General features: G+C 35.2%; 1 protein-coding gene across 1 annotated transcript in view; it reads right to left on the reverse strand.

Moving 5' to 3' along the window:
* Positions 1-1,783: 1,783 nt before the first annotated feature.
* The window catches only part of tspan15 (tetraspanin 15), a 61,278-nt gene continuing 52,389 nt past the window's right edge, over positions 1,784-10,672 (reverse strand). The window contains exons 6-8 of the mRNA XM_015386448.1: positions 9,631-9,681; positions 9,079-9,195; positions 1,784-3,205 (exon numbers count right to left, since the gene is read on the reverse strand). Coding sequence (XP_015241934.1) covers positions 3,059-3,205; positions 9,079-9,195; positions 9,631-9,681 — 315 coding nt within the window. The 3' untranslated portion in view covers positions 1,784-3,058. The remainder of the gene's footprint in view (positions 3,206-9,078; positions 9,196-9,630; positions 9,682-10,672) is intronic.

The following is a 10,672-nucleotide window of genomic DNA, read 5'->3' on the forward strand; positions in this document are numbered from 1 at the left end:
TATATATATATATATATATATATATATATATATATGTGTGTGTGTGTGTGTGTGTGTGTGTGTAGTAAAATATTAATGAGTTTCATTGAGCAGGAAGTCCAGAGAGCTGCAGGAGTGAAAGGAAGGAAGAGAAAGACGGATAAATGGCAAACTACTCTGGACACTCCTCACTTATCACACATGCTGCTCTTATGTGGAAAGCAGCTGAAGAAGTATGTTTATTCAGAACCACTTCTGAGAGGAAGAGCAGATGGTCCCTTGTGTTGCTTGTAATATGAACTCTAATGTGGAAACTTGAAACGGTATCAAACATAAGGACTCGTGAAGTGTTCATTTCTCTTCTTTTCAGTATTTAAAAAATAAATTACAGTAGGCTTTTTAAAGTGCCTGTTTAAAATGTGTGTTGTGAATTTGTGTAATTTATCTACTAAATAAATTCTTAGTTATGTGCTTACAATGCCCTCAGTTTCCTCCCCCCCTCATGCATAATACAAGTTCAGATGCAAAGCTTTCTTACTTTGACATGAAAAATGTAAAAAATACAAAGGATACTCCAGAAAACGCACAGTATGATAGCAATGATTATTTATTAAACAGCAGGCAACCTCTAAAAATCTCTTTAGAAAATGCTTTTGTATTGGCGTTATATGAAAAAACAAAGACAGGCTATAACATGGCACCATGCATGGGTTTTTATTTAACACTCAGGAAACAAACTATGCCAAATCTTCCAGTTTAAGGTGGCACCATTCTTGAGCATCATTAACTTTAACCCTTTGACACATGGAAGTTATCAGATTCTATTCACAGTACTTAGAGTATATTTGTACAGTGCACCATAAAAGTGTTTATACTGCTTGGCTTTCTGAAACATTACAAAGAGGAATTGCAATGCATTATTTCATTTTGTTTGATAAGATCGATGAGATGTCTGAATCCGATTTTTTTAGGTTTTCTAGTAAAGGTGGTACATTTCCAAAAACTGGCTTGCTGGACCGATCTGTGTTTTCATCTGATAAACAGAGATAAAATCAAGTCGAACCCTTATGTAATATTCTATCCTAAAATCCTGGTAAAACAAATCAAAATTTGAGGTTAAATAAATTCTGAAAATGTTCAAGGGGTAAAACTACCATGAAAAAACAAAAACAAACAAAAAGTAAAATTGTCTGATCCTACGTTGTTTAAAGAGAAATAATTTGCTTTGACTCTTTCATGTTTACAGAATCTTCGTCAGTAAAAAGTTTACAGCATGTTCAAATTAAATAAAAAGAAAAATATTACAAATATGCCTCAATAAACTGAGGCTGTAATGTTCATATTAGTTAGAAAATCCCATCTGTCCTTGCAAGTCATTACTATGTGGGTTTTAATTAGAGTATACTGAAAGTAGAAAGCGTAGGATTGGAGTGCTACTCTATGTGCAATATAACTGTAGGTTTATGGTTTTAGGAGAAAAAAACAACAAAAAAAGCAAAACATGTTTGAACTGAACAAACAAACCTATCTTATTCTTAAAAAATCAGATTATGGGAACTTCACTGTCAAAAAGAAGTTAAAAAAAACAATTTGCCAAGATTTACTTCACAGTTTGTATGAATGACAAATCCCATATTTCGTTAGAATGGCCTGAACTTTCAACCTGGCTTTAAATAAGGTTAAAAATCCCCTTTGTGCAGAAGTAGTTCAGCCATAATTAAAGTATCACCCCACCTCATACAGAAAATAACAATGAATACAAGTATTTATTTCAGAGCAATTTTTTTTTTTGTTTTAAATCAAAGTGTAATCCTCTCAGATTCCAGTTTTTAAATTACCAACAAAATAAAACAATATGAATCTAATAAAGAAACTGCAGAAAGAACCTACATTGTGACCTTAAAAATACATCACAAGTAAAAATGAAGCACCGCATAATTACACTGAATATTGATTTCAGAAAGATTAGGGGCAGACTATTTTAAAATAAAAATAAAATATTAAATGTGGAATAACTGAGCTGTAGTAAAAATGTCTAATTGCTCTGGGATTACATATTCTTTTCAGGCTCAGTATAAGTATTACATAAAAATGTAATTTAAATGCATGTATTAATAAGTGTATCCATTTAAATTATTACCTAGTTTTTTGTGATTCTACTTTTTAAATACAAAAGTCAGTGAGACATTCATGAACAACTCCATTTAAATATTTGAAAGATGCTCTTTAAGATTTTTTTTAATTTTATTTTAATTAGAAAACCAACACTTCCCATTTCCCTGGAGTATAAATATAACGTAACATTGAGGTCTTTTTCGTTTAGCCACTTCACACCATGCAAGGTAAACATAGTGATAAGGGACATAAAAAAAAAAAAAACCAAACAAAAAAAAAAAAACAACCTGAGCTTCATGTTAGGACAATGCAACCAGAGCAAATATCTTTGTGTAATCTATATTTTCTTTTTCTTTTTTACAAATATAACAGAGAAGTTAATTTTGGAGATTGAATGATGCCAGAAACTTTTCCCTGCCTTTCACCATTAGAAACAAACATGTTTGTTTGCTACTAATATACAGTAAAAAAGCATGAATTTAGTTTATTATTAGGAGATAAAATAATTTTTGTTAACGTAAGGAAAAGTTTATTGACTGCTGTGGCTTAACCTGAGAATACCATCTTGTGGGCAGTAAGAGCAAAAACTTTATTTCTAATATTGTCTCTAACAATAAAACATACATTTAAGGCAAGTTCAATACATTTTACTACGAAAAAGCTTGATCAATATTGCATTTGTTAACTGACCAAGTTTTATAAAAGCAAAACCTTGAAGGACTTACCATTAAAAAGGAAAGAACATGTGAAGGTTCAACTTGGCTTCAATCAAGAACATTTTAAGGCAAGTCACTGGATAGTGAAAAAAATTCACCCATTAGAAAAAAAGAAAATCATCCCTGAGTCCTTCTGAGGTACAATGGAAACAAGAAAAAGAAATGGGTACAGAAAAAAGAAAATAATTGAATTGTACATATTCTGTTTAATTAACTATGAGTCAGTTGGCTGGAGTCAGTGTTTTTTTTCATATTTCTGGCATACACAAAAACCATTTGGAAACACGGTTTTGTTTCTTAAGATCCTGTGGGGGTCCATCCATATAGTGGCCGTACTCTGCGATGGCATCTTCAACCCGAGTCATGTACAGCCAGGTGACGATCACCCCAAAAAACTAAACATAGACAGAAAAATAGGACATTGGAAGTGAAAAAAATATATCAGCAGAGAATGGTCATATTTATCACCTTTTTGGAAATTAAAACAACTTTGTTTTTTAACAAACTGTAAATTGTAGAACATTTGTACAGGTTTTAGAAACTAAATTTAGAAACCACAAAATCCATTACACAAAGTGATACATTTGATATGTGTCTATTTCCTTTCATTTGATGATATTATTCAGAGGTGTTAAAAATGAATTTATTTTCTAAGGGAAACATATTGACCAGTAAAAAGTTATATTTAAACCATGATGATGACTGCTAGCTTGACAGCTTTCTAACATAAATTCATTGGCATAGTTCACAACAAATGATAAAAATAAAAATTATTGTTTAGGTAAGATGTTAAAAAAGCTGTATGTATGTGGATTCTTTTGAAAATTGGGTGAAAGGAAAAACTGTGATCCAGAAGATTTAAAATTCAAGTCAAAATCTAGCAGAGTATAATGCTAAGAAAGTTTAAGAGGGCTTTAAACTTCTAAATGGCCTGTACTTATCTAGTGCTTTGGTCAAGTCTCCTGACTTGACCAAAGCGCTTTACACTACATTCAGTCATTCAGTCACACACTAATGGTGGAAAGCCACATTGCAGCCACAGCTGTACTGGGGCTCACCATCAGAAGGCATTGCAGGTGAAGTGTCTTGCCCAAGCACACAACGACACTGAGTTTGAACCATTCAGTTGCAAGAAAAACCTCCTGAATCTGACGCCACTATCGCCCTATGGACAAAACGAACACATGTAAGCTTGCAACATTTCTCCCAGACTTTCCCTTACCTGTCCCTGGTGCTTTCTCAGCTGTAACAACAGTTAAATCCCTTATTATGCTTCTTCTGAACCGTGAATGCATGCCGTGGTGCGTTGAACGCACCATGACCATATACATGATAAAGCAGAAGACTGACACCAGACGTGAGGTTGAGCAGAGCTGAAAGCGAGCATCGGAGTTTTTAGCAAACCAGCAAGAAGCAAAACAATTTGCACTGTTTTTTCCCAACAAATTGTGTAAGATGTGTAATATTGTTTCTAAATGAGACTTGTTGGTTAACTGATGAATGAAAAACATGCTAATACATCAACATGTTAAGCTAGTTAGTCATTTAAAATGTTGCTACCTCTGTGACATTACTCACTCATTAGTTTATTCTTCGAATAAACCCAATCCACTTTAATTTCTGAGCAGACATTGTGCTCACATTTGCTCTCCACATATTTGAAATAAGTCTTTAGGTCACAATAAACAGAGTTGGGTCTGGAAAGAGATAAAAAAAACAAAAAAACAATGGCATTAAAGTGATTTTAAAGTTAAATGCCACAGCATGTTGTACTGCTTCTCTTCCTAATTTCATCTCAAAATGTAGCTTTCTACATTTTTTTGTGTTTATTACCATGATGGGGAGAGAAGAGTCAGGAACGTGAAGGACTAAAGGCCAGCAGCAGAGAGAATGATGGGTTTGCACAGGTAAGGAGATATTAGAACTGGACTATCTATTGCAAGGGGAACCAAGAAAGCAAGTATTTGCTCACTGGAATCATTACTGATCATTTCATGTCCAGTATTTGGCATTTCTGTGAGATGTCATTTTGTCACTCAAATAGAGATTTGCAGCTAAAACTTCTTTTTTCTTTTAGTAAAGAATTAGCCAAGTTGGTCCCCTGGTGTTGGGCTGTGAAAAAACGGAAAGCAGAATAAAGTGCAAGCCTCGCTAAATACAGTTGGCCAAGTCTTCTTGCTAAACCTGGTCCTGGAAAAGGACATTTTTGTACCATTTCTCTGTCTCTCTAATGCATCACTGACTTCCGCGACTCAACATGTCAATTAACATCGAAAAATCTGCGCTGTGGCGGGAGGTGGTGAGCAAATTCACTTCCTGTCACCTCAGGGCGCAGCTCTCCTGCGCCCCGAGCCCTCCCATACCTTTGCATTGCAGAAGATCTACTGCCCATGTACAACTTTTAACGAAAGTCAATGGGCAAAGATTTTTGTGCCCTAAGGTGGAAATGCGTCCCCAGTTCAACGAAAAAAATGTAATGACGCTTTACTAGTCATTAAAGATTAAATGTTTATTTTGAACATCTAAAAAAATATATACCGTATTCATATTCAAAATATTTTACATTTTAATTTGACATGAAATTATAAAAAATTATAGAATGTTTTTTTATGTCTTAATCAGGGTCGTTGGGTGTGGGGTGGCACCCTAGTGCCCTCTATTGGCCAGCCGCCATTGGTATAAAGCCATTGGTATAAAATTTCTTCCATTGTCTTAAAAAATTAATTGAATGTCAAAGAAACATAATTTTCAGAATAAGGTCCCTTCATCAGGTTAAAGATACAAATCAAGAAATGACAATAACACCATGGGCCGATCGACGGATTAAAATAAAATCTCTGTTGACAAGTATGAGTCAGGCTGATCATCTTCATGCTGGTTGTGCAAGTTTAGAAACTAGACAGTCTAAAGCAGGGGTGTCAAACCGGTTCCAGAAAGGGCCGTGTGGCTGCAGGTTTTCTTTCCAACCAACCAAGAGCGCACCAGACCCCAGTCATCTCATCAACTGAGTGCAATCTAAACATGATGACTTGATGAGATGAATGGAGTCTGGTGCGCTCTTGCTTGGTTGGAAAGAAAACCTGCAGCCACACGGCCCTTTCTGGAACCGGTTTGACACCCCTGGTCTAAAGTCTATACACTGTACATTTATGCACTAAAAATGTAAAGGTATTAGTAGAAAAAACATTCTAAAATTTTGAGCAAGTGGATTTTGGATCCAGAATGCACACCTGGTTTCAATACAAAGTGAAACTTATAGTTAGTTCTAAAGAGTTAAAGTAGTGACAGTGACAGAACTAAAGATATTGAGAAACATCTCAGCATGGTGTTGCTGTCAGATCTTTGAAAAGGACCTGAATATCACCATACACAAGAAAGACTGATGGGCTTTAGTTATTTAAACAATATTTTGCATCCATGCTATTCTTATGCCATAACAATTGCGTTGTGTTGCTCTAGACAGGGACCTACAGTCTGTCTTCTCTTCTCCAGCTGAAGAAACTGCCAGACCCCCTAGAGTTAGATGTAGCCAGCACATCGATAACAACCACGTACCCTAAGCTCCCAAACAGAACTTTATTGGATATTATAGAGCATTTTAGCTTCACAGGTAAAATGTGCAAGACCTACTGGTATGTGGATTAACTGTGCTAACTACCATTCCATTTGCTTTGCAGGGTTTGTTCAGCTGAACTCTAAGGCTTTGAAAAGAAGAGCCTAAATCTAGCCTCACATTTAAAATCTATTTTAGGGTGGTGGTGGCCTAAAGTTAGGGCATTGCACTTGGATGCCATAGGTTCTGAGTTCAAGCTCCACTCACACGGACTGCCACTCTGGGTACTTGAGGAACACCCTTAACCCAAACAATGCTCCCTTGGTGCCACACAATTGCAGCCCACTACTCTCCAAGGGGATGGGTTAAATGGAGAGAGCAAATTTTATTGCTTTGTACTTGTAACAATGTAATGACAATAAAGTTGAATTCTATGCTATTCTATTCTATTTAAGCAAGATTTAGGAGGTCAATGTCATACAAAAATCTGGAGAAGAGTCCAGCGGCTTGAATTTGTGCTTAATACTTTTTTAAACTTCTCTTTCTATTCGCCACCATTGCCATCCCTTTGGTTTCTATAGGAAGAGGGAAAAGGGTTCTGTGTTTGGATATCCCAGAAACTGTATTTTGCCAGATCCAGTGAACAAACAGCATAATGACTGTTATGTACTGTTGCCTGTTTTGTAGGCATGCAAATGATTTTGCATCTGCAGGAAATTTCTTCTGAACAATACTTTAGATTAAGCTGAGTCTTGACACTTGAAAAGGGGAAAATGAAACAGTCTTCTAAGTGAAGGAACAGATTAATATATTTGGTGCCATCTGAACATAAATAACAATAATGAGAAAACCCCATTATATACTATGGATGACTGCCAGCTGGCATTTTAACCTTCTTACAGAAAGAGCTCTGTGACATCCAGCAACCTTCTTACAGTCTTAGCCAATCAACATTCATATATTCATAGCTGTTGAAGGGCTCATATCTTAATGCATTGCATAATTTCCAGAAAGAGGTACAAAGGCAGAAATGTCAAGAGGAAAAAAAACTTCAATCCATCTTTTACCCAAAGTGTAGAAGATTGGATGTGAATAAAAAAAATAAATAAATAATATTTATATATATATATTATAAAAGCCTAGAGTAGGTTAGTAAGAGTCAGTTACTCCGGAGGGCCGTTCATCCAACACAACAATAAATGGAAAATATGGAAATGCACTGGAAATGTAAAGGAAATGAAGCAGCATGTTGTTGCAACTTGCCTTCTGTGCTCCTGTTGACGTAAGGTTGTCAAATTCACTGGGGGTGGATATATACGTTCAGCCATTTAGTCATCCAATTTGCATCACAGGCTGGAAAACATGGCTAAATGTCTGATCCTAAATGTTGTGCTTCTGATTCACAGATGTGTTATGACTGTTTAAAGTGTCTCTCATCTTGGTGTGTGGGAGGGATTTTGACTAAGCATTTTACACCTTCTGGTCAGCAAAGGAGGAACTTAGAGAGTTGAAAATGTTGGTGGGTGTAAAAATAAACATGTCACAATTTAAAGGTGTCATTCTGTGATGGCAGCAAACCTAACAGCCATCAAATTTCAATTCAACATATCTTATGGGGTTTCTTTTATGACAGACAAACACAAAGCATTGCACACTTACTTGGCAAAGAAAGAAAATCATATCTATATCCCTCAATACCCTTAAATAAAGTAAAGTGAAAACAAAGGACAGCAGAAATTACGAAGTTAGTAAATTGAACTTTTGGGTCATTGGATCAGCTGGCCTATAAAGGCTTCAGGGGTTTATTGCAGAACATAATCAAACCAACAGCTTTATGAAGAGCAAACCTAAGCTGTGGAGAGATTTAAAGAAGGTTATGGTGCTCAGACAATACCCCAAGCTTTTAATATTTTAGAGAAAAGCCCAGCTGTGGAGGAGCCATCCACCTGCACTAACAGGTTGAGGAAGGAGATCAATAATAAGAGAAGAAGCGGCTAGATGTCCAATGATTAATCTGGAGGAGATGCAGAGATCCACAGCTTAAGCAAAAAAATCTGTCCTCATAAAAGTTATTAGTTGTGCACTTCAATAATCAGATTTTTATGGAAGATTGTTAAGACTAAAGTTGAAAGGCAACCACAAGAAGTCTTGGCACCAATGGAGACGGACGAGACCTCAAATAACCTTTCTTTGTTAAATACAAAATGCTTTGTGTGCAGAATAACTGATTCTATATATGATCGTTAATAGTTCAGGCTTTTTAAAGACAAAGTAATCAAAATGTAGTTGTGCTACATAGAGCAAATGGTAAAGTGCAAAGAATTAAGGGCAGTCGTTAATCGTTGTGCAGCTCCAGGAAACAAGAATTGATACCAAATACTTTTCCAACACATTTTATAAAATTGCTAATTTTCAATTAGAACAATTTCTCCCTGGGTTACTTCAGTAATGCATAACATATACATTTCCACATCACACCTTCCACTCAGCTGCACAGTTTTATGCACTTATTAACCTTTATGAGCAGCTTTTTTAATAAATGATCATATTATATCTCTGTATTTAAACATTAGGTTCATTTGAGCATTTCTTTGTACTTTTTAAGTAAAAGTAATTAGTCCACAGTTCCAAATGGAGGAACCGCTTGTGTTGGGCATCATTAACACCAATACAACTGTTAGAGAGTGAATCAAGTGCTCTACTATGTGTTTGTACCTGGGGCAGAAAGATAACTAACAATAGTATGGCCATCTTCTTATAGTTGTCGATCACCCAGATGAAGAACGCATCAGTGCAGCCTCTCACATGGATGACATCCTGCAATTCTATCCGCTGCAAAAGAAAAAAAAATCCTTATAGTTGCTGCATTGATTTTAAATATAAAAGTTAAAGCAAAGATTGTTTCTTTTAATGCAAAACATGGGCACTCTTGCATCGCATTCCATCTTAAGTGATTACTTAAGTTTTGATTCCAACTTGCACTTGATCCTGCAGGGATTTATGGCTATGGAGGTAAGAATGAGTGGCTGAATACGCAGCAGTAGATGTTGGGTTACATCCAGCTGCCATGGAGACGGTACTACATGAAAACCCTCTGCTTCTGTTTCCAGAGTTTTAAACAATTTGCCTTTAATTGGCAGTTTAAATAATTGTGTTGTGCATAAAAAAGAAGAGATGAATAGAAAACCAGATAATGAAGTAAAGAAACTGTATTTTAAAGTGTTCAAACTTTATGACCTTAGTAATTATATTTCTACGATATCTTACCGTTCGGTTCTGTACCCCGTTTCCACACAGAGAGTTGACCACTTCATTAGGCTGTTAGGAAGAGAAGGAAAGATAAAGATATATAATGTTAGGAATAAAAGTAAACATTTAATTGAGTATAAAAAGTAAGAAGGCTGTTTTTAAGTTTTTTGTTCATACTTATATAACGATAGCTACAATGCTAATAACATGACTGCCTGGGCCTGCCTGTCAGCATGAGGCACTGGTGTATAAGTGTGTACTGAGTTTTCCTTATTCATACATGCACATGTTTATTTATGTTAGAAAACAAAAACCAGAGGGAGATAAAATGTGTCTTTTGCCATTGTTAAGTGGATTGTTTAATGATAATATGATATACTAGTCAGAAATCCAGGAAGTTTTTAGAGTTATGAATACATTTGCACTTATTGGTGGACAAGGGTGTTGTTATTCGAATCAAAAATAAATTAGACCCCCCATTTACATTCAAGGATTCAGTTTCATTTATAAATCCAATTTATTTAAGTTTGCATCTGTGTTAATATAGGTTAACAAGAAGTAGTTCATGGTGTGTGGCATTGCAATGTAAACCTCATAAAGACCAATTTATTTATACTGCCACTTCACAGTAAAACTTTAATCTATTTATTTAACTCAATTCAATTCAAAGGGTGAATTTCATGGTTTCATTAAGACAAATGTTAGTTTTTCTAGAAATGACTTCTTGAAGCACTATATGGAGCCAGATCTTGTGAGCATCTCCAAATTTCTCAAAATTACAATCCTTTAGAGCAAGGCTATGTGTTGGATGTTTTTTTCTTCCTTCTACTAAACTTTCCATGAATATGTCAGAAGCTTTTAATTTAAAGTTAAAATGAAAAAAAAAAAATTGCTGTCAACAAAAGCCTCCAATATACCTTTAACCTTTGCAAAAACAAGACATACCTTTTTAATAGTGAGTTAGCACATATGAACAACTATGTAAAAAAAGCATAAATGGTTACAACTACAAAATATGAATGCTTTTTCTCATTCAGTTGTGTAAATTGAATGCAGCTAT

The sequence above is a fragment of the Cyprinodon variegatus genome, unplaced genomic scaffold, assembly GCF_000732505.1.
Source record: "Cyprinodon variegatus isolate N-32 unplaced genomic scaffold, C_variegatus-1.0 Scaffold369, whole genome shotgun sequence".
NCBI classification, from domain to species: domain Eukaryota; kingdom Metazoa; phylum Chordata; class Actinopteri; order Cyprinodontiformes; family Cyprinodontidae; genus Cyprinodon; species Cyprinodon variegatus.